This window comes from Barbus barbus (assembly GCF_936440315.1).
Source record: "Barbus barbus genome assembly, chromosome: 46".
NCBI lineage: Eukaryota > Metazoa > Chordata > Actinopteri > Cypriniformes > Cyprinidae > Barbus > Barbus barbus.
The window spans coordinates 15,531,982-15,556,197 of NC_136724.1; the positions used below are offsets into that span (position 1 = coordinate 15,531,982).

A 24,216-nucleotide genomic window follows, 5' to 3' on the forward strand; every position below is an offset into this window, starting at 1 on the left:
TTGTAAACAAAATGCTCAAAATAAGATTAGAAAATACTCATCTCTAGTGGATGTTTACATTGCTATTGTTATGATTATATAAAAATGGACATTTGTTTTTGCATGTCACTGTCTATGTATCCCGAACAGATTTTGCGTAATTCAAACAGACTTTATGTTTGACGGCTTTGACAAAGCATCTGCTATTTCAGCCTGCCCTCCCTTACACAGCTGAAATATCCACGACCGTTTGTTGATTTAAGGAACATAAAAGCTGGAAGTTATAAAAGCCGCTTTCCTATTCAGCAATCTGAAGAGTTCAACTTTAAGGAAGAAAATACATGCAGTCTTAAGCATAACACAGGCATTTTATGTAACAAAACCTGGAACTTCATGCACAATTCAGAAAGCTAACAAGAAATTGATGTTTCTTTTGTATTATCAAATCTACAAAACGCCTCGCTGTGCTTTAAACGCCGTCAATGCCTCAGGTGTTCAAAAATTCACCACGTTTCTTCAGATGTATGGCCTCAACTAGAATCCATTGAACATCAGCAGAGAAGTATTGTTTTGTTTGGGAGAAAGAAATAAGACATTTCTCTGTGAGGGATGGTATCATACAACTAGTTTTATCTGTCTTAAGCAATAGTGTCTCCCAACCTTCATCTCAAGCCATTTGGGAGGTGTGGTTTTCTGAGCATATCAGAAAACATAACAGAACAATCTGCCTGGGAAGTCCCAGCGGGTTCGAAACAGCATCTTTTTTGCGAGCACTTGTTTCAGAGGTGTAGCTCTCTGGCTTATTTAGATATCTCTCAGGTCTCCTTACTCTCCCCATTCCTTAGATATTTGTGTTTGTTGAGCACATCGCCTACATGGATATTGGCAATGTTAGGAACTTATTTCACTCTCAGAATGGAATAATTCTTTTATCCCTTCAGCTTTCCTCCATATTTGTCTGCTGCGGCAAACATTATGTATCGTATTTAAGTTTAAGTCTCGATGAGGTCTCTCTTATCATCTGTAATCCTGTTTTTATCTGGCTTTTTTTGCATTAATGCAACAGGACAGTATAGAGCGGTAAGAACGCATTTGGAGAGTGGAAGCGAATTGGATTCAGACTCAAACCTGCAACCTTGTGAGAACTCAGAAACTCTATATGTGACCGTGGACCACAAAACCAGTCTCAAGTCGCTGGGGTATATTTGTAGCAAAAATACATTGTATGTGTCAAAATTATCTATTTTTCTTTTATGCCAAAAATCATTAGCATATAAGTAAAGATCATGTTCCATGAAGATATTCTGTACATTTCCTACCATAAATATGTCAAAACTAAATTTTTGATTTACTAATGATAAAGTAATAATACTTTGTGGTCCACGGTCACATATAGAGTTTCTGAGTTCTCACAAGGTCTTCATTTCTCACAACAAAAGTTGTCCAAATGAAGTTCTTAGCAATGCATATTACTATATGCTTTGCTAAGAACTTCATTTGGACAACTTTTAAGGCGATTTTCTCAATATTTAGATTTTTTTTTTTTGCACCCTCATATTCCAGATTTTCAAATAGTTGTATCTCGGCCAAATATTGTCCTGTCTTAAAGAACTATACAGTAATGGTAAGCTTATTTATTTCGTTTTCAGATGATGTATAAATCTGAATTTCGAAAAATTTACCCTTATGACAGTTTTGTGGTCCAGGGTCACATAGAAGTTTATTAGAAGATACATATATTTTGAATTTAGCGCTGCTGAGTCAAACACAAATGCAGTACTGATATATGCAAATTGAGAGATCTGATCTATGTCTGTGTCACAAATGCAGAAATGTTCTATTAATACAAGGCCTCTACAGTCAGGCCAGCATAAATTATTAGCCATTTTGTCTCAAACACATCTGGTGGAACCGCTCAGGTGCACATGGTAAATGAAGCACAGGTGTGAGGAACAGAGCAAGTTTATGAATCAAAGAACAAACTAAAATAGCTCTTGTGATCACCGGTGAGAGGTGGAGATTAAAAAAAGAGGAAAGATTAAAGGACATAAAATAGAAATATATAAGGGGAAAAAAGCAACAAAATCAATAGTGGATAAAATAGGAATATATATATATATATATATATATTCATGGACTGATGCATATTTGTTTGGGATAATATAATATTTGTCACAGTTAATTAGGGATCGTGCAGGAATGATATATTCCCATGTGTAGAATTTAATTATAATTGGATCTGTTTAAAATGAAAGACCTAAGTTCAAGGACCAAATACAGGAATTAGTATTCTACACTCGGGATTTCAGTGGCAAGAGAGACAAAGATCCAATCACTTTTTATTCAGTTTACTGTCCCCAGATCCAACAAATGGCTTGAGAAAATATCAACCATAAATGTGTCAATAAACATTAGCATACGACACATCAGCTGCATCTCTTTGACTGTATAAGTACTGCCATTAAATGACAAGCATCCCTTATGGACAGATTTACTTGATACAATAATCAATTCCCAAGTATTTGAAGTCATTTCGATCATCTTCAAATATATAAAAATACAGAATTTTAGTGACAATTGTGTGTGCCAAATATCAAGGGCAGATGGACTCTTTAGTGCAAATCTGTGGATTAACATCAGTCCTCTCTCACTCCACAGCAAAACAATAGAACAATTCACCAAGATCACATGGCATAAGATACGTACAGAGCTACTGGGATCGGTCCCTGAGTCTTAAATGTCAGCAAACAACTGTGGAAAGATAGAGAGAAGGTGTGGGGAGAGGGCAGAAATGAAATGTCTTCTGCTATTGTTCTTCCAAAGGTCAAACCCTATCCAATCACAGAATAGTGTGACCCTCAAGATACAGGAAAAATAACAGGAATGACATCCAAGTGGCTGCAAAACAGATTTGTGGGAAACATCTGTTAGAATAAAAGATGTATGACCAAATATGCAAAAAGCAATTTGGATGTGCTGAGTAAAGCTTTTCAGCTGATCAAAGATGGCCAAACTAGGATAAATACCTCAGAGAATTATTTTCTAACGGGAATGGGAATAGTTAGCCGCAGTTGGACCATGAAGAGGAACTGCTGGATGGGATGTGATGGACCTTACTGAGTTGCGTCTGGCTTGTTTTAAAAGCAAGCGATTTACTACAATTATATACAGCCTTTTGTGTGCGCAAGTTTTAAAAATGACTAGCGATTAGACACAAAGTCCTTTTTTCTCTGCCGAATAGCAGTTATCTGCTTGGTAGATTGATGAATAATCCATTATCTCTTCCAGGGGAGAAGCTTAGACAAATACCTGCAGAAAGGCTCTTGAGATTGACACTTCTACAGATAATCCATTGCATCTGGATAAAACCAGATTACAACCAAATAACATGTAAAGGCATACCATGTGAAATTAAAAATGTTCTCAGTGTGGATTTAGGGATAATGTGACCTCTTCTCTAGCTCATTGGCAGCATGAGCTCAGGGTAAGGATGGGCTCCTCCAATTTGTGTCTTTCCCTTGTGATGTTATTCAATAGTATTGATGGCTAAATTGCGCAAAGCACATGAAAGCATAAAGAAACATAGACAGTGATGCCAGGCGCTGAAGTGGTTTGCAGATACAGTTTTTAATGTATCACAACAATGAGCAACAAACATACTTGATGAACTATTTCCAGAAGAAGTTGTTCAAATACCATCTACAATAAACGTCATTTCAACTATGACAACAGGTCTGTGACAAAATAAAAAAAGTTTCAAAACCATGTTATTACCGTAATACGGTACAGCTGAGACCTCAAACATTACAGTAACAAAAACTAATGAGACTACTCTCTATATATAAAACATCAATAACATTTTTGGTTTAGTTTATTTAAAGTTTTCGCCATAGGGGCATCTTTTTTTATTAAAACCTTGGGGTGCATTTCCTATGTTACCCAGGCGTTGAAAGTACGTATTGTGTAGAATATGATTACGCCTTGATCATCCCTTTGATATCCAGAAGAACAATCCTAATATCAACCTTTAGAAGGTTGTCCTCCTATGCTTGACACTATCCATCCGTAGAAAGGTTTTTTGGCTGCTGTGCAGTTGCAACATTTATGTACAATTACATTATTGGACCATCCTTTGTTTTTTTTTTGTTTTTGTTTTTGTTTGTTTTTTTTTTTTTTTTTTGCTTTACCAGTCCTTTGTGTGGGAAGCATTCTGGTCCAGGCTAACACCTTAGCGCACGGTGCTAGCTGACAGCTCAGTCTCTAAATGCTGTTCCACATTCAGGGAAAGGCCAAAGCCGAGTTCTAAAAGCCTTTGGAATCAGGACAGTCGCTCATGTTTTGGACAGAGGCAGGATTGCACCTTAGGAGGCAAAGATGTCTCTTGTGAAACACAATCAAAAAGTGTCTTCAGGATTAAAATAAGCGTTAAAATATTAAAAATCCAAATAAGAACATTAAAAAGTCCACAAAAAAGAGAATTAAAAACGGTGACATTTTACCTTAAACAGAAAAAACACCTGTACAGCAATATAAAGTAAAATGCAATGTTACTTAATTTCATCGTTTGAAACAATTTTTAAGCATGATTTGATTTAACCTGTCAAACAGTTGCATTACATGCTACTTGTTCATCTCAGAATAGGAATACCAAAAGCAATACATTTTTGCATTTCTTCATATTAATAAATTTGTACCATGCACAGCCAACTACGAATATGTACAACAGCTTAGCTTTCTTTGTTCACGAGCCTTTTACTTTCATACATTAAGCCTTCTGTTACTTTGGAATGAATCACATTGTCCAACTGTATCAAACCAGAAAGTGATTCGTAAAAATTAAACACCCTTGACAGCGTTCACATTCTTTAAGTTACACAGCCAAAAAGGAAAGAAAATGAAATAAACAGTAAAGCAATGAATCAGTATTCTGTCTAGTAGGAAGCTGAAAATGTATGGCAAGCAATTTAGAAAAACAAAAACAAAATTAAAACAAAAACATTACACAGTAGCAGCATAACGTCATAAGATAATACTTTGTAATCCAAGTATCACTAAATATGATGGAAAATGGTCTTTCATGACATTAACAGAAGTGCCCAGAAGAATGGAAGAAACAGCCTATCCACTATATGGCAGTGTATAGGGGTAACACTGTGTTCAGTCCTACAGAAGTACAGGAGAGAAAAAAATCAAATAAATCATTTTATAAAACAAATGCTTTGTCCCCTTTTAAAAAGCAGCTTTCTTGTTTAAAAGAAGCAAATGTTCGTATCATTTTTCAACATATTTTGTCCAACTTGCACTTTTTCAAGTATACAGTACTACTTTCATGGATGCACCAATTGTTAAATGTCTCTGGATTGTTAGGTGTGAAACGTCTAACAAATGTGGACCAATCTGCTGCTGAACTACACACAAATAATAATTCAAACAAATGAACAAACAAACAAACACTGAAAACTGATATCTATTAAATTAAGACATGGCCTACCTCAAATAATAATAATTAAAAGAAAGAAAAAAAAAACTGAAATCAAATAAGTGCACTATAGTCCAGACACAAGCAAGTACCGTAACAGTATAGCAATTCACAAATGAAAAAATGTCCTATTCACATAATGTTCAAGAGTCTATCAAAACTAGAATTATTACCTCTTCAGAAAAGGGTGTGATGAGAGGTAAAAGAAAGAAGGTAAGAGTTGGCACAGATTATTAGTATATTCTACAAGAAAAAAGGGTGTTGTATATAAATACAGCTTGTGGCAATACAAACTGGCAAACACAGGGGCATACACATGAATTCACCATTCTAAATTCCCTCAGTGGTAAAAGCATACTCTCTCGTAGGGCAAACTAAAAGGATATGCGCGTTGTCCTGTAACAGTTACAGTATATTGTCTCTTGGTACACTACACACATCAAGGAAATGCCTCCAATAAAGCTTGACATGTTTTGGTAAAAGCCATTTATAAGCAGGCTTCGTTGCTGTTTCAACAAATGAGAAATGTTATGTTCTGACCTGAGAATTTAAAGCTACTGAATTACACCTAACTAAACTAAGAGAAATTCTCTTTGAAAGTTCTGGATCATTATCCCATACAGTACATGCTAGCATTTGGAAATCAATCCAGCTGAGGTGCAATTTGCTATCGTGAGAATTTTTGGCTTGAATCAAGCTCCAAAAGAACTTGTGAGAGTTTTCCTATTCCATGTTTTTATTTTTTTTGTATACAATATAAGCTCAGTCAAGCATCTGCAACAGTTCTGTCCATAACAAAAATCAATCATTTTCTTGCCAGCATATCAATATGGGAAAAACAATCCTGAGTCAATCTTTTGGTACTGTAATTTTTTGGGTTAGAGAAACTTTGGAACTGCAGTTAAAAGTCTTTTTTCGTTTAAGCAAGGGATCCGTTTTTCACACCTACACACTGAACATATCCATTCTGATACTACTGAAATTGCCATCTAGGCCGGATGCCGCCTTAGCCTTGACTTCCAACGCGTTATCTAAGTCATCCAGCTTCTGGCTTAACTCACTGTCAGACTCGTCTGAACAACTTTCGGTGGGTAGTGAGGTTTGAACCCCTGAGGTGCTGCACGAAGTTGAGGTAACCGTTGAAGGCAAGGAAAGGGGAGGAGGAGAAGCAGATGGGCAGGAAGCAGCTTTCCTGGCTGAGGCCTGGAAAAGAATATTTGGCCAGGACTTCATGGACAAGTGAGAGAGATGAGGCAAGGTGTTATTAGAAGAAGCTGCAGACTGCGAGGTAGATGTGGTGTTAGGACAAGGGGAGCAGACTGAGTGAGGTAATAATCTAGCATGCTCTTTGGCATTTCTCATTGCTTGTTTGATTGTTTTCTCTTTGTGCAAGCTCGACTGAAGGTGTTGGCCAAGTGCTTCGTTCCCGCTGACGGATACATTGCAGGCTATGCAATTGTACTTGCTCACGGCCTTGCGAAGCACTGTCTCTTGCGGATCGATAAACGGGTGACCAAAGTAACAGAAGGACTTCTGGTGGCGAGCTGCTGAGTCTTCATCAGCAAAAATCATCTGGCACTTTCTGCATATAAACTCGTGTTTGATGGACGGAACGATAAATGCATCTGGAAAGCCTGAACTTTTGGTATTCGTTTGGGGTTCTTCATTTGTGCTTTCAGTTGAAGAGCCTTTATCATCCTTAGTTTCAATAGCCTCTTTTGGTTTGAGAGAGTTGCTCTGTGCACTTGTTGACTTCATAGGGGGTGCTTTCTGCTGCGGTTCACTTTGCTTCTGCTGCTGCTGATGCTGCTTCTGTAAGGAATCCTGGAGGGACTGCTGGTACTGTTGGTACTGCTGCAGCAGGGCAGTTGGAGAAAGCCCAGCAATAGCCTGCGGCATTGCAGGGCCGTAGGGGAACAGGTTCTCCATTCCACACAGAGGAGGGAAGTATCCCCCCTGCACTCCCCCAGGAAGTTGGGGTGAGAAGCAAGATGCAAAGCCAGGGATGAAATAAGGCAAGAACTGTCCCCCTAGGAAGGAACCTGGGTCACCAGCAATGGCATTCTGAAGTGCTTGCAGTTGTGCTGGGTCCATCTGTGCCTCACTTCCCAATTTTCCTAGCATTGAAAGTGGCGGCGAGGGCTTTTCCCTTTTCTTCACAATTGGGGTCTCGGTACGGGCAGTGTCGGCTTCTCTTTCTTTCACCTTGGGCTTCTCTAACTTCTTGTCTTTCTCAGATTCTTTTATGTGCTGCTCAGTCTGATTTGCTGCCAAAGGAGTGGGAGGAAGAGGAAGTGCGGCGGGTTGAGGAGGAGGAGGAGGAGGAGGAGGAGGAGGTGTCTGAAGAAGAGTCTTGGTTGGGGTACTGCTGAGAGACATGGCAGGAGAAGGGGTGGCTGGAGTAGGGAACCCAAGCATGCCAGCACCAGGAGACGCTAAAGCTGAAATACAGTGGTATAGATAATATTGAAATATTTGACTGCAAAATCACTTCTCAACTTTGCAAGACATTATTTTGGGGCTATCCCTCTCTTATGGGTCCAAATTGTTACAAGCATTTATCAAAAGAAGGATACAACAAAAACAAGAAAGATGAAACCATGAAAGCAAGCACAGGCATGAAATCAACTGAACTCAAGGGGTCACAGTCAAACTCAAAGTGTTCCACATTGTTACAGTGAATGCATGCATTAAAAGTCTTTATGAAACAGTGAATGTTATGAAACAGTCCTTCAAAGGAAGCAAATGGGGCAGTAGTATTTAGTAACTGTTCATTAAGCTACTGCACTGTGTTTGTCATACTAACTCACCAGGTGTATTTGGTGGAAAACCTGGAAGGGAGGATGGCCCATTGACTCCAGGAAGAAGCACTGGTGGGAGACCAGATATTCCTGGGTAGGCAGTTGGCAGGCTAAGGCCATGAAGTGCATTATTGTCCACGGAAGGTTGCTGCTGGGCTGGCAAGTTGAGTACATCGGTTACCTTCTTCAAACGGTCAAGTTCTTGTTGAGCCATAAGCTGGCGGACAGTGGTAGGTGTAAGATAGTCTTTTTCTCGATCAACCTGGTTGCCCAGGGTTTCCTGCACTTTTGCAATGTGCTGCTTTGAGAAGATATGATCACGAATCGAAAGTCTGGCTGTATACTTCACGCCACATAATGTACATTGAGGCCTCGGCCCATCTGGGGAGCCCTGGCTTATCATGAATGGCTTTCCAATGTTTATTTTGAACTTCTTTTCTTTTGCACGGGCATTTTGGAACCAGACTTGCACAACACGTTTTGGAAGTCCTATTTCATTGCCCAGCATTTCACACTCTTGCATAGTAGGTGTGCGGTAGTCACTGAAGCAGGCCTTTAGGACTTTAAGCTGTAGGTTGCTCATTTGGGTTCTAAAACGTTTGTGGCCTAGTCTCTCTCCACCAGCTTTTGCAGACTTGAAGGGATTAGTACCTCCAAATGGACTGGGTGAACTTGGATCAGCCAAACTTGAAGTCTCGCTCTTGTCTGCATTATCATCTAATTCATCATCTCTGAAATAGAAGTAGTCACTGTCTTTGCCAGATAAACTTAATGCTGGGCTAACCATGTTGAAAGGGGTTCTGTCCTCATTTATGTCAGAGATTTGTGCTTGGTTCATTTTGTTCTCAAACATTTTTTCACTTCCATTTATTGTGAAATTCTCAACTTCATTATTGGTCTCATCTCCAGTTGTAGCATCACTCACAGCTGTGTTAATTGAGGAGGTCTCATCATAGTCAATTTTGTTGCCATCAAAAGAGGCCTCTGCAGAGCTCATGTTGAGCCCCTCAAGTTCATCACTATGTTCTGCTTTTACGAATGATAAGCTCAATACATTTTTTAGTGGCATCTCGGAAGGTTTAACTGGAGTGGATGATGCAGTTGGAAGCTCACTGTCATTCATCTCAGTCTTTGTGTGCATCTGTAGGAAGTCAGCAAAATTATACTTATTGGGACTTTGACCTCCTTCATCTTGAGGCATCATTGGACTTGGGGGCAAACTAAAGCCTGCCTGTTTTGCCTCATGCCAGTGTCTTGAGCGAATGTGGCTATCAAGAGCTGATTTGGCCTTGAACAGTGCCCTGCAGAAGGGACACTTTTTGTGAGTTTGAGAGGGCCCGACTGTTCTAAATTGTCCTTTCCTCTCTCTGGCTCGGGTGTTCTGAAACCATACTTGGACAACTCTTTTCTTCAGGCCAACTTCACGAGCAATATGATCTAACATCTTTCTTGTTGGGTTTGAATCAAGTAAGTATTTATCATACAGGATCTCAAGTTGCTCTGGAGTAATGGTAGTCCTAAGACGTTTATCTCTGTGCTGATCTTCTGCACTGTTAGCACCATCTTTTTCATGAGATCCATCCTCTTTTTCATCTAATTTACGTTTCACAGAGGTACAGTTCACAGCAGGTCCAGAGTTGCTTGGAGTTGGCATCTGGGATAGGGCTCCAGACAGGAGTTGCCCAGTCATAAGAGGGTTATTTGGATCAAAGATCATATAGGGCATATCCAGTGGCCTTTCTAAAAACTGTGAGTGTAGGAATTGGTTCTGGGCAGCCAGAAAATGCATGTGCTGGTGCTCCTGCCACAGCTCTACTGTTGGGAAAGCAATTTTGCACTGATCGCAGTGGTACTGTAACATTTGAGGTGGTAGGCTACTGTTAAGAGAGGACAGTGCAATTGAAAGAGGACTTGATGGGACAGTCGTAGACTGGGGCTGGGAATGGGGTCTTGACATTTGTGGTTGAGGTACTTTTTGTGGTGGAGGCTGTGGGGTTGAAGCCTTGGATGATTTTAACTCATTTGGGTTCCTGGGGGTTTGTAAAGGGGCATTTTCTCCAAATTTAGTTTTTTCATGGAGGAGCTCAGGTTTGGGTGAGGTTTTCCCTACATCAGGTCGAGGTGAAGGCATTAAGGGAGAGCTGGAGCCAGAGCTGCTTGCTGTTACAAAAGGGTTTTTTGCTGACTCTATTGGCTTTACTGAATTTTGCTCATTGTTCTCTGTGAATTCCTCTGAGTGGTTTTCATCTCCAGCTTCATCATCCTCATCTTTGTAGCACTGCTTCTTCTGGTGAGTAATGAGGTCAAAAATTCGGGGAAAAATGACACTGCATTTCTTACATTGGTACTGCATGTTGTTGGTCCTAATATATCGTTCATTTGTCAGTTCTTTCTTTTCGCTGTCTTTTGTATCTGTTTGGTTCTCATAGCTCTTGCGGGCCTTCTGACGGGCATTTTGGAACCACACCACAATCACTCGCGTTGGCAGGTTGAGTACCGTTGAGAGCTGCTCAATTTCATCATCCTTGGGGTAAGCATTGGTATCAAAGAAATCTTGGAGTACTCGCAGTTGATAATCTGTGAAACGTGTTCTTGATGACCTTTTGTTTGTCGTAGCATCAGTTCTGTAGTACTCTAGCATGTTCATTTGGGATTCAAGTCTGATATCTTCCAGTGTGGTCATGGGTGGAATGTTGAAATTGTAAGGGGAATCTTTGCTTCTTTGACGTTCTTTGAAGAGTGTATTGCGGAACCAGTGTTTTATGACTTTCTGTGGAAGGCCAGATTTTTCTGCCATTTCTTGAATCTGTTCTTCGTTGGGAGAGTTATTGATGTCAAAATGAGCACGGAGGATTTTTAGCTGATCGTCTGTGATTCTGGTGCGAGGACGCTTGAACTGAGACTGCCGCAGGAAGTTTGGATCCAGTCCCAGTTGTTGTTGACATAACTGTGTGAGGTCAGAAGATAAAGAGTCCATTGTTGGAAGCTGCAGCGCAAGCTGTGGGGGTAGCCCAGGGTGCTGCACTGATTGCATCATCAGTGGTGGGAAAATTGGCAGGTCAAGAGAAACAGGGAGCTGCACTTGAGGAGGAGCAGTGGGTGGTGGAGGCGGTGGTGGTGGTGGTGGAGGAGGCGGTGGTGGCACTTGCTGAGGAGTTTGTAGAGGTGCAGGAGATGGTGTCTGCGATTTTCCAACAGACGTAGGGGCAGTCACTGGGGCCGGAGGAGGAGGTGGGGGTGGGGGTGGAGGTGGTGGGGGTGTTTCTGGAGATGCTGGGTTTATGGGATACAACTTGTCATATGCCTCCCTGTACTGCTGTGCAAACTTTTCCAGCTTCACATATGGAAAGAACTGCCCATGCACATGTTCCTGATGACTTTTGAGAATAAGCATGTTGGAGAAGAACTTTCCACACAGCCCACACTCCAGTTTGTCAGTCAACTCTTCCTCTCTATTCTTTTTCTGGGTTTTCTGTCTATTCTCATTGTACTGAATAACCAATTCAAAGCCAAAGTTCTCAAGTAGTGCTTTAGCAGCATTACCTCTAGCTCCTGAGATGATGCGTGGTGGAGGAATTAGAGGTTCTGAAAATTTAGGCTTCCTTGAATCTTTAGTGTCTTTTGCACTGTCGATATCATTAGCTATATCCTGATTTGCTTTGCTCTCCTGCTTTTCTAGGTGCTCTTCAGCATCTCTGGACATTTGAATCTCAGACAGAACAATGTGGTTGGACTCAGTTTTCAGCTTGTGACTCTGCTGCTGTGTTTTCTGCTGCTGCATTTGAGACTGGGAGGCCTGCTGCTGAGCTTGCTGCTGAGAAAGTTGAAGCTGTTGATGTTGGCCCAGCTGATGTTGTTGCTGCATCTGCTGCTTCAGATCTTCCAGGAATGATCCAGTCATACCAGGCATCCCAAATACAGCTGAATGCAATGCAAGCTCAGGGCTGATGTTAAATTCAGCACCAGGGATGTAGAATGGGAAGAGGAACTGGGGCTGCTGAAATTGCAGTAGGGCCTCTGGTGTCATTGGGAAGTGTGGGAAGAAAGCTGGATTCAGAAACTGTGGCTGAAAGAATGCAGCTTGCTGCTGGAGCTCGTGCTGAAGTTGCATCTGAAGCTGTGCTGATGACTGGGTTGGTGGGTGGGTAGGTTGCACATGCATGTGATCAGTAGTTTGTTTCATGGTAACTTCTTTGGCATCTACAGTGTTTTCTTTGTTAGAGAGTACTGGTGCATTTGCAGAATCTGCATTTCCCTGATTGAGTGGAACAGGGCTTTTAGATGTAGTACTTCCGCTGCTACCACCCCCAGTACTAGTACTACTCTCCATTTTGGCGGTTCGTGCTTTTGTCTGATGAAGTACAGACCTCATGTGAATCTCCAGGGTTGAGCTTTGGCTATAAGCAACGTTACATATATTGCATTTGTATGGTTTGTTGTCAACATTGTTGCTGGTCTCCTGGGGAACTGGGCTTGAGGCCTCTTGGATTACTTTCTTTAGCTTATGCAAATGTGAGACAGAATTGTAGTGAACAAGGAGAATGTTCTTTTGGGTGAATGACTCCTTGCATACTGTGCATTTGTATGGACGTGAGGGGTCTAAAAACTTTTCCATGGTGAAATTTGGACCTTTCCTAAAAGGCAAGGTCCGCTTTGGCTCTGAGCCCATGTCATCAAGCCAGGAGCTGCTGTCACTTCCAGTTGGACTGGCCTTCCCTTCTTGGTCAAGTTCCTCATCTTTGTCTAACTCATGCTCAAAGGCTTGTGCCTCTTCCAGAGCCTGCATCTCACTTTCAGCAATGTCTCCATTTAGGGGCAAGTTCCCACTGAGTTGCTGTACTTCTGCTTCAGTCAGCTCAGGGTGACCAGTCTCCAAATGCTTTCGAAGGGCAAGGAATGACCTGAAGCTGCGCTGGCACAGACTGCACATGGTGGCTGCACGGATGGCATGGTACTGGGAATGTATCTCAAGCTTCTGCATAGTCTTGAAAGCCAGGCTGCAATGGTTGCAGCGGTATTTGTAGACGTGGCGATCAGAGACTGAGAGCTGCTGCCGTTTCTGCAGATCGCTTAGATGCTCCTGCAGGGAGTCTGGGCTCTTCCTGTCTTGACCACTTGCTTTCTTCCAGTCAGGGGCCTCAGCAGCCTCCTTTGGTGGTTTGAGTTCCTCATTGGCAAGTTCAACCTCACTTTTGTCTTGGCCTATGCTGATTTTCAAATCCTTAGAGCTGTTTCCTGTTGAAATTCAGAAAAAGGAAAGATTTTAGAAGTCTTCCAAAAACATTTCATTATAAAAGACTATTACTATGACTTTTCTAAGGAATCCTCTGAAATGCCATTCATGCATTTCTGATGAAACTGTGGCTGCACAAATGTGCTTACCCATGGGTTTTCCAGATCCCTCAGGGATAAGAGTTGAAGAATCCATCAAAGATGGGACTTTGTCTTGTAATGATGTAGACAGCAAGGAATTGGGCACTGTAACATCTGGGCCTGCAACCTGAAGAAAAAAAAAAAAACATCAGTCCCTTAACAGATTCCAATGAACATAAGATAAACAATAAACACAAATATTTACCAAAATAACAGATTTATTTCAAAATTTTAAGCTTTAAATCAAGTAGAGTTATAAGGACTTTCTAAAGATATTTTTCAAAACTGCTCTTTTGTGATTTTATAGAAGAACTTTCAAGTTTAGAACATATTCTTTGGAGAATACGCTAGGCCTGGGAAATGCTTATTCAAGGTATTCCCTGCCAGTCCTGACAGAGTATGATCTAGTTAGTAAGGCTGTCAGCTTAGGCATTTTTTTTGTTTTTTGCATTTAAAGGAAATGAATGCTGCACATACTGTCATGATTAACTTCTCCACACAGTCTGGAGCCACGCTATGGAGGTGGGTGAGATGCAGCTGCAAATGAATTTTGTTACTGAGGACATCCTGACACAAGGGGCAGCTGATGACCGGCTGCATGGAATGCTGGGACATGATGTGCAGCTGTAAACGGTTTGCATCCTTGTTACTGTAATTACAGTATGGGCACTGCTGCACCTGAATAGACAGAATTCATCATAGCATTGCAGCACTGCTCCGACTGTCTATATATGAATGACATTGCAACATTATGCCTTAAGGAAATCAAATTCCAAACAAAAAAAGACTCCAAATGTCTATAAAATCGAATTTCCTCCAATTCACTTTAGTTTTCATTTCATGTAACTTAATTAAAAACCTAATGAAGTTAATAAGTAAATGAACTAACACGAATGTCTGGAATTTCTAATCAGAAAATTACAAAGGATGTTGACATTAACCATTTCAGACTATGCCTGGTCCTTATTACATGAAGTACATTTATAATACAACTTCACACTGCCTGTTTTAATATAGCCCTTTCAGAAATGGTTCAGTAAGTCCTGTACCACTCAGACAGTGCCTTTTATATAACTAAAAAAAGTGAATGAATATAATCTAATCCAAGAATTTAATTTATACACAAGTCTCAGTCTTGTTATTAAGTCCCATTTTTGCAAACAGATCAAAGTAACTAACCTGCTCATTGGACAGCGTCTTCTCTTCAGCTGATTTGGGCCTCTTGTGTGGAGTGTCATTTTCTTTCTCATGCTGAAGCGACCGCTTCCCTGCTGTAGCTGTCCCCAGGGTTTCCTTAGCCAGTGTATTAATTCCTGTGAATAAACAGATAGGATATCTTCTGTCACAAGCTTATTCTGGACTCCTGATGCTGAAAATCTCCTGACAGAGGAACAATGACCCTCACTTTAATAAGACTGCACATTTGGGTAACATAAGCTTATTGTTAGGAATGTAGATCTGATAAAAGGTTATTGAGGCGACTCACATTATGTGAGACTGAGATTATGTAGCAAATGAAATGGACATCATATATTTAATAAGAAAACAAATCTTCAAAAAGCAGAAATTAAAGAAGAATTTAAATTGAATTACACCACAGACAAATTGTGTATATTGATTTTCAGCATGAATACTAGAGGATCCAGCAAAAAAAAAAAAAAAAAAAATCTATATTCACAAAAGCAACCAAATCAAGATATTCGCAAATAAATAGAGGTTTGAATTCATTGTTATTGCTTTGCAGGTCACGGTACCATTATGCAGTTCATTTGGGGGATATAGACAGCCAAATCACCATTCCCAGCAACCCCCTGAATATCCATGCCTCACACTCTGTATTAGAGGGGGTTGCCATGTTATTTCCATTTCAGCTGAGCTCAATTCAGCAAATCAGCCCCCAGTTGTATTTAGAGTATGCTGCACAGAGTGATAAATCTTTCATTACCCCTGTATCCTCAGATACAGACAGTGTCCCAGCCTCCTCAGTCAATGCAATTTATCCTCTCACTGCATATGCAGTGCACAAAGAAAGCCCTGCTCGCTGTTCTTCGCTCTAATCTGGTCACTCTAGGCTAAATGTGTGTATTACTCTTATGAATCAAAGCTTAGCAAAGCAGTCATCGAAAATGATGGTGAAAAAGATGTTGGAAAAAAAGGAGAAAGTATATTTCTTCTGCTCTGTTTTTACTTCAAGTACATTTCAATATCTGCTACGTGTTCATGCATTTTAATTCTTGGCATTACAAGGCATTCTGCTTATTTTATTGTGGTCTTACATATAAGGAGCCTGACATATTAGCTTGCAAAAGAAAGTGACACAAGAGGGAGAAAAACCACAAGGACACAATACAAATTTCCAAGAGTATCAAAAGTATGGTCTGCACTGCAGTCTCAAATAGCTAGGCAATCTTTTTTCTCTCCTGGCCGGGGGGGGGGAAATCACATGCATTTCATGACAAACAGAAAACCTCATTTGCAAGGCTTCCCAATCTCATTGCTGTACCGCATCATCTGACCTTTTTTCTCCCCTCTCTGTTTATTACGAGGATTTCTAATTTTAACTTTCAATTTTCGCCATCTTCCAGTCAATCTGCAACTAAATTATTTCCCGGGTGAGGAGACGACTCCTGGACAACTGGGTGCAAATACATTTCACAATGCAATGAGGTCTCTTCCATTGATTGCCATCATATTGAATGTAAATGTATGGTCTGGGGGCTAATCTGCTCTACATGAGGATTCATCTATATGATTTATTTTCTTAATCAACTCTCTGCTTTCATAAACATTTAAAGTGCATTGCAGATGGACACACTAGACTCTCAGAAAAGAAAAGTATGAAATGCCTTTGCAGCATTTAATATTACCAAACACATGTTCTGCTGTGCACAAGGCTTTGCGGAGTTGTCAACTAAATTAACTCTTAAAAAATTCTAAAGATGGCATATATTATGTATATACATATATGTATGTGTATATATAAAATATCTACACACAACAGTCTTTATATTCATGTTATACTGTGTCAAGTCTCAATGGCTAGACTCTTTGTGTAGTCTGTACCTCACACTAAATGAGAATGCCCTTTTTCTTTGTCTACAGACAGTGCAATGAAGCAATAGAGAAAATAATTGTGACACAACAACCCCCCCTCTCATCCAAATGACAAATGTCTTTGAGAAGCAGGACCTTGCTTGATTAGATAAATCAAACGGTGATTTATGACAGTCAAGCTGTTTGCATTACAGGGACCAGAGCCGCAGACTGGCCACCCATCTTTATTTACAACTGTCAATGGGATTTTGAAAATCATGCATCCTACGCAAGGCTTCTTTAAACACCTCTGATAATTCAACCAAACAACAAAAATCTTGCTAATGTCATCTATCTGATGTTCTTCACTAAGAGAGAGGCCATTTTTAGTCCTGTTAATTTTCAATGATATATTTTCTCCATTTTATTTCTCAAAGTGCAATCTAACATGACTAAAATTTCATATACACAAAAACAGCAGTAGCTCAGCCTCCCTTCGAAAGATCTGCAAAATAGTACTGTGCTTGTATATGACAAGCTATTTTATTTCAAAATTTCTTTCCCCTGCAAACGCCAATTACACAGGACTTGCTTGATAAAGGCGTCATAAATTTACTATTCAATTTACTGGACTTCAGTCCAGCAAGTCTGGCTGAGGTGACAGGGCAATAAATAAAGCAGGACCCTAGGACGCTCCGAGAACTTTAGTGATTTACAAGGACAAGAGGTTGAGGTTGCGCATTAGTGTGACCTACAGTTCAGCAGATAACATTTGAATACCACACTCTAAATTCTCGGCTTTCACAGAGCAGCCCCGCTTTCTCTGTTCTCTCGCAAAAAATAAGGCATCTGAGTCCATCAGCTTTGCCATCGCACTTCAGACGAGGCGTAAACCGACGGATGTCATATTTGGCAAATCCTACAGGACTCTCTGAATTGATTAAGTCAGTAGCAGAAATCATAGCTGTAGGGCTTCAATGTAATATGCAAATACTTTTAATTTATTTTAATCAAATATCTAGAAAGACAGAAATTTAATAAATGCTCATTTTCGAGCTGGAAACATGCAAATGCTAATGGTAAATATGCAGAATTTGATCTGTCTTGCATTTTATTTAATTCAGCAGCATTATTTTAAATTTCATAAAGAGCTGATTTGAAAACAATATTTAATTTCCCTGCTAATTTACAGCAGGTATGCAGAAAATGTTCTTAGCAATAATGACAGCTAATTTTCATCTTTGCTTGTGTTTGCTGAATTATCCCTTTACCCTAAAGCCAACACACTGACATGCTACATCTAAACAGAGCACAAAGTAATCTGGAGTTGATCCAGATTAAGACATTTGCATGGAAAATGCAATTTGGATTATAATTAATCCACAGTGACACTAGATTAAAATGACAAAGTAAATGGGCTGTTTTGAGAGATGCTGCCTGTGAAGATGAATATTGTGAATATCTCTATGTATAATCTTTAATATGCAGGAGTCTGGTGTTTTATATTCAAACCCACATTAGGGATTTATTCCTTTGGCCCAAAAACACATTTAACATATGGGTTCCACAGAGCAACCCATTCTGACTGCTCCTCAAAGTAATGGATTAGAAAAAACAACAACAGCCATTTGGGGACGGATATTTTCTAATTTCAATTTAAATACTGCAGCCTTGAAAAAACAAAAACCATTGCAATGCAAACGTTAGCATGCATATATTCACATTAAGGTTTAAGAATGCTAGTTTAACTATAGGATCTGCATCTCGACCGCAGCGTTAAATGACGCCGCATGTAATAGGTCATGTAAATGCATTGAGTATGAGCTGCCTCAGACAAGCCTGTCATGGCTATATGGATAAAAGATAAACGACTGGATAAACTAATAAGCTCTGTCCTGTTTCAGCATTTCCTCTGCTCCATTGAACCCAACATTATGTAGCTAGGTATGGTGTGCATGAAAAGACGCCTAATGTAATATTCATTTCGACCATATATTTCCATCTCATACATAAAAAAGCACATATGAATTCTTATTTGGCAAATCAAATATAACAGAGCCTTAGGTAGTGATGCCAGATGCTAGCTCCAGGGGCTGTTTCCTGATCTCAACACAACGCTGTTTTGTAAGGATTGTTGCCCTTGCTAATGTGCTACCAGTCAGACGTGTACACAGATCTGTAGTTCGAGGACAATGAGCTCTGATAGGTGGTGCGTTGCTTGAATTAAAAAGAAAGGTTACAAAACTATACACTTGAGCGCTATCTAATCCTATGCTTATACAATATTAATATGTCATCAGAGGAATCGCAAGAACAGCAAAGATTAATGAAAGGCGCTTAAAAATTACAAGCGCACAAACTGATTTGATTAAAAAAAATAATCTGGGTGGTCACTGTGGAATATTCTTTGCCTTTATCCACATCTCTGCCATCAGATGGCTATGATTAAAATGGGTCAGCGGGTGGCTACTGATAGCATTCACATGCAACCCACACATGCAGCTGTTATTAGCAGGAAAAGCCCCATTGGAAGGGAACAGAAGAGCAAAACAGGTAGGAGCAGTGTGTGTTAGTGACTAAGCGACACCGGAGAGAGGGTACCAGGAAAAAAAAAAAAGGACCAAAACTAAAGGTCTTACTGGAGTCCTTCTCTGTTGTGTTGCCTTCTATGGCGTCCCTCTTGCTCGAGTCTTTGTCCTCGGCCGCGGCCAATGAGGAGGCTCGTGGGGATTCCTCGCTGTCTTCAACTGGTTCTTCTACAATTGAACACAGGAAGGGCACTTGGTTACCCACTAGAGGTTAGGGCGACTGCTTTTGAATCGTCTGCTGTGTGTGTGTGTGTGTGTGTTTGTTTGTGTGCGTGTATATAAACAAAATATACCACAAGACACTGGTGCAGAGGGTTCCGTACGGTTTCATTAAATCTGGGACACTCTGAAATATGAATGTTCTTCACACACCTCTCCAGATTGTTAGCACTGGGCAGATTACATGGACATTTTTCTGTAGGCTCAACCCCCCCCCCGTGTTTAATAATTCTGTGTATCTTTGCAGCACTGCCAGTGGATTAATCTGTTTATGCTGTTAGGTGATAGGTCGAGGCCGTGCGCCTCTAATCCCTGAAAGGCCTACTGTTCCCTTTCATCCAGAGAGCATTTGTCTCTCACTGCGCTGATGTCACATTTTAATGAATTTTTAGCAGGCTGAGTAATGCCAGATAACCACTCCTGTCTTTCCCCCTCCACCCCATGCAGCTTCCATCACACGCCACACGACGGGGGAAGAAAGAAAGAGAGAGAGACACAGAGAGAGACAGAAAGCAAGAGCGAGGGGGAGAAATAAACATATTTCGGAAGACCCCGCGAGAAATGAAATAAATTAGGACAACATGAGGCAGGAAAATGGCGTTCAAAGTGCTGCGCTCATCCATTTTATAAAACCTTAATAACCATATAAATTGACCACGGGGAGGCAAAAAGGTCACCGGTATATTTGCATACAATCACTCAAGTCATTGTTTGGTAAGCAGAGGGGCCGCGACTCTGCAGATACATGATATAATTAACCCTTTAAAACTCCCCACACGGCGCTGGCACCGACGTTTTAAGTGCAATACATTAAGTGGAAATTATATACAGCATGAAATTTTCATGGCAGATGCTGGGAGTGATTGAAAGGAAAAATTGTGCTCCACTCTAGTCCTGATGTTTTATTAATAATATTCTGACAACAGGATGAAATATCTCCTGTCACTGCTGGCAGCCGGCTGCAAAAATTGCTATTTTGGCGCACATGCGGTGACGGTGTGCTCTAATACATCCTGCAACAAAGGCACTGTCTGTGTGTGTGTGTGTGGGTATCTTTAGATGTACATGCCGCATTTCTACAAAAATAAATGGCATAAATTGCAGCGTTTGTGTTTAGGATAGGATAGGATATATATATATATATATTTATTTTATTTTTTGATTAAAAATGTATATACTACTACTACTACTACTACTAATATTGTAAATAATTATAAATTATAAAATATTATAAATAATTCTATTAAATATATATATATATAAATGGCTATGCAGAAACGTGTCCTCAAAAAGATGACATGAAAACTACACTTATTGTAGTCTATTCAATGTTTTTGTCTGACACAATATAATATAATGTAATTTTGTTTTTAGAAAATATTGAATATAATTACAAAACACAATTAATTACCTAATCATACAGTGAATTCGATTGCAATTTGAATCACCTGATAGCCCCAATACTGCAGGCATTAGACATATATTTATTTAGCCACAATTTTCTTGATGTGTAATTAAAAAATTATAAGTAAATAAAATAACATTAAAAATACTGCCAGTAAAAACAATTTAACTTAACATACCGCTAAGCTACACTTCAAATGTAGCCATTTCACTGCAGGAAGTATGACTCTCGCTCTCTGTGCCTCACTTCTTTCTTTTGCAGTCGAGGCAGGACTGGGGGTGAGTGTTGTGGGGAAGGTGGCATTGTGGGGCAAAGGGGCTCTGGACGGAGCTTAAGCCAGTGTCAGGACAGAGGGCTAATCAGAGAGAGAGAGTGCTCTGCCTCAGTAGGCAGATGGGGGTTAGGACCAGCTGGATGTCTGTGATCATGACCAGATTTCAGGTCGGTTAATAAAAGAGACACACAAACACACACACACACTCATACACAAACACCACAGCACAATGTCACACCCTAAGGGTACAGGGGCCAGGCTGTTGCACCTCCCCCTTCTCTCGCCCCCTCTCCTCCTCCCTCCTGCAGCACTCGTCCTCAGCGTGAGGCGCTCTCTTCAGTCGGCTAGATTTACTGACCCAGTCCCCCTAGCTGGGAAATGAAGTGTCAAAGTGCTAGTGAGCGTCTCTACCTCGAGGGGGCATCAAATTTTTAAGGCGATCGTGGAATGCATTAATAAAACATGGAGTGTCACGAAAAAGAAAAGGGCGAATTATGAAGGTAGTAACAGAAGGAATAAGGGAAGAAAAGGATGGGTCGCTATCATCTGGGTCTCATCAGTCGGCATTTTTTTCTCTCTTTCCTTCCACTGTCCTTCTCTCTCTCCCTCGTCTTTTAGCAGGGTGTTCTGCAGTTTTTCTGGTATGCATTTCAAGAGCAAGAGAAACTCCCAGACATGCTTTCCTATACATCATAGCGGTGTCTGCCCCGCGCCTGACCCTGGCAACAGTTTGAGTAATCTGAATGCTTTACAGAGGCAGCATGTCAGCAGCATTCGAGGGGTGCGAGGGGGGTTCAGCAGACTTTCTGCCCATCAAACTTAATCGCAAACAGCAGAGCCATAGACAACTTTTACTGCCCCCGCCATCCCTTTCAAGCGAAACCCGCAAACACATCAACCACACATCTCCGACGGCTCTCTGTTCGCCAGTCTCCCGTGAGACCTGCTCTGATGTGGGATGATCGGCACGCTGGAGGGAGACCGGGGTCAAGAAGGCGTCGCAATTAAAGCAATGCTGTGTTTTGGCCTCATCAAAATGCACTGGTTCCCTTTGCACAACTACCATAACTACAAAAAGAAAAGAAAAAAAAACAGAAAAGGAACCCATGGAAATTTATAAATATGACGGCTGACACTTTCTTTTCATTAAAGTGTCAGGCCTGTCCTGTATAGAGAGAGCGTAATGACGGACGTGGAGGGCAGGCTGCTTCCTCTCTCTCCTCTTGGGGACTACACCTCAGTGCGGTCATTATCCGGCCAGTAAAAGAGACACCCACCGTACACAACCGTGGATACCCCCAAAAATGACTGTGCTCATTAAAATGTGCCCCCCCACCTCCACCTTAGACTCACGATTTATTTATGGTTCTCAACAAAGAATAACAAAGAACTTAGCGAAGCTAGGCTATCATAAATGGTAGCATTACTTTAAATACAATATTTAAAACTAATTTCAAACAGATTGCATTTTTGAAAACTTATTTATTAATAATAATAAACTATTAATTTTAAACTTTGAAACTATTATTATTCATAATACTAATAAAAACAGTTCTTCATATGATTGTCATTTCTTATAATTTTACTGATCTCAGCGTTTGTGAAAAAGCAATGTGGTTGTAATTATGATTTCTGGACTGTCTCGTCTTGTTGAGGTGTAAGGAACACTAATTTCCCAGCACACCACAGGTTGGCTCTGAGCTGCCCACGGTTTTCATGATGTCACATTCTTTCCCCCCATGGTTTTCATTTGAGCCGCTCTGTTTTAAAGGAATCTTTGAAACTAGAAACCCTGTACTACTTTGTTAAGGGCCAGTTGTAATACTTTCAGGATAATAAGCTTTACCGACTTGTTGATCCACCGCCCCCCCACTCAAACCTTTTTTCTTGCTCCCTTCTTTTTCCAAATTTCAGTGTATTTAACAAGCATTTAGATCTTAACCAGATGCCGTTAATGTACCATGTCTAAAATACTAAACATCCACGCGGAGAGTGGGCCCGTTTCCCTTCACGGCGCTGCTGCTGGGAGACACAAGAAAGCTGCTCTGCACATTCACACAGTTGCTGCAGGGACTTGTGGATACTTCCAAATAGATTGCGTATTAACCAAAAGGTTTTGTGATAATTGGTGAAAAATGTTCTTGTCTAATATTTTAAAGTATTTAATTTTTCCTTTAGAATTTTTTTCTTGAATTTCACTGCAAACAGCCCAGTTGTAAGAACATCAAGCAACCATGTATAATAGTGCTCCTTTGGCACTTGTTTGCTAATAATGCAAAGAATATTTCATATAGAATTTTTGACTAAATACTTAAATAAAAACTTCAATAGTACTATCAATGGCTTTTCTCGCAGACAAGCACACTTCCACTGCAGTACACCTTATGCATCAACAATCAGAAAATGTCTTTTGTTGCTGTCAGTTACTTTCATCCAAGAAAGTTTTTCTATGCTACCAGCTCCTCTGTGATGTATGATGCACTCAAAACCATTAATCACCTCCATCAAATGAATAAACATGACGAAGATTAAAGCTTCTGCTTTTGCTGCACCAACACAAATTTCCCCCTTCATTTCTGCACTCGCCTGCATAAGGGATATTAATGGTTCCAAATAACTAGCATTAAATCTTTTAAAGAATGCATCTTCAAAGGTTTCTACAGACAAACCCCAAACACCTGCATCGTACACAAAAAGGCTTTTTGTGTCCGTGCCATTCGGATCACCTGAGGCATCTGGAGAAAGGAGGCACCGCGGCCTGGCTTACTTTAGTATTTCAGAATAATATAAAAAGATTCCTCCTCGTTTCGTTCTCCCCCCTCCCTCCTTACTCCTTTCTCTCTCACTCTCTCTCCTTTTTTTATTATTCTCCATCCAATATTTATTCAAGACGTGATTATAAACATCTGCCCGGGTAGCCGTTTCATCTACACAGGAGCCAAAAGGGCTGGAAATTTCACACACGGCCGCCAACATGACCTCGGCTCAGACGGAGCATGGCGTTTTTTTTTCCTCCCGCACACCGCACGGCTTCCTGTCTGTGACGTCTGAAAAGCACTGGGGGC

The 24,216-nt window shown here is 40.5% G+C and overlaps 1 protein-coding gene across 1 annotated transcript in view; it reads right to left on the minus strand.

Annotated features, from left to right (window-relative positions):
- Positions 1-3,594: 3,594 nt before the first annotated feature.
- The window catches only part of LOC306864602 (zinc finger homeobox protein 4-like), a 70,700-nt gene continuing 50,078 nt past the window's right edge, over positions 3,595-24,216 (minus strand). The window contains exons 5-10 of the mRNA XM_079408715.1: positions 19,305-19,421; positions 14,812-14,945; positions 14,110-14,310; positions 13,642-13,759; positions 8,269-13,494; positions 3,595-7,899 (exon numbers count right to left, since the gene is read on the minus strand). Coding sequence (XP_079264841.1) covers positions 6,404-7,899; positions 8,269-13,494; positions 13,642-13,759; positions 14,110-14,310; positions 14,812-14,945; positions 19,305-19,421 — 7,292 coding nt within the window. The 3' untranslated portion in view covers positions 3,595-6,403. The remainder of the gene's footprint in view (positions 7,900-8,268; positions 13,495-13,641; positions 13,760-14,109; positions 14,311-14,811; positions 14,946-19,304; positions 19,422-24,216) is intronic.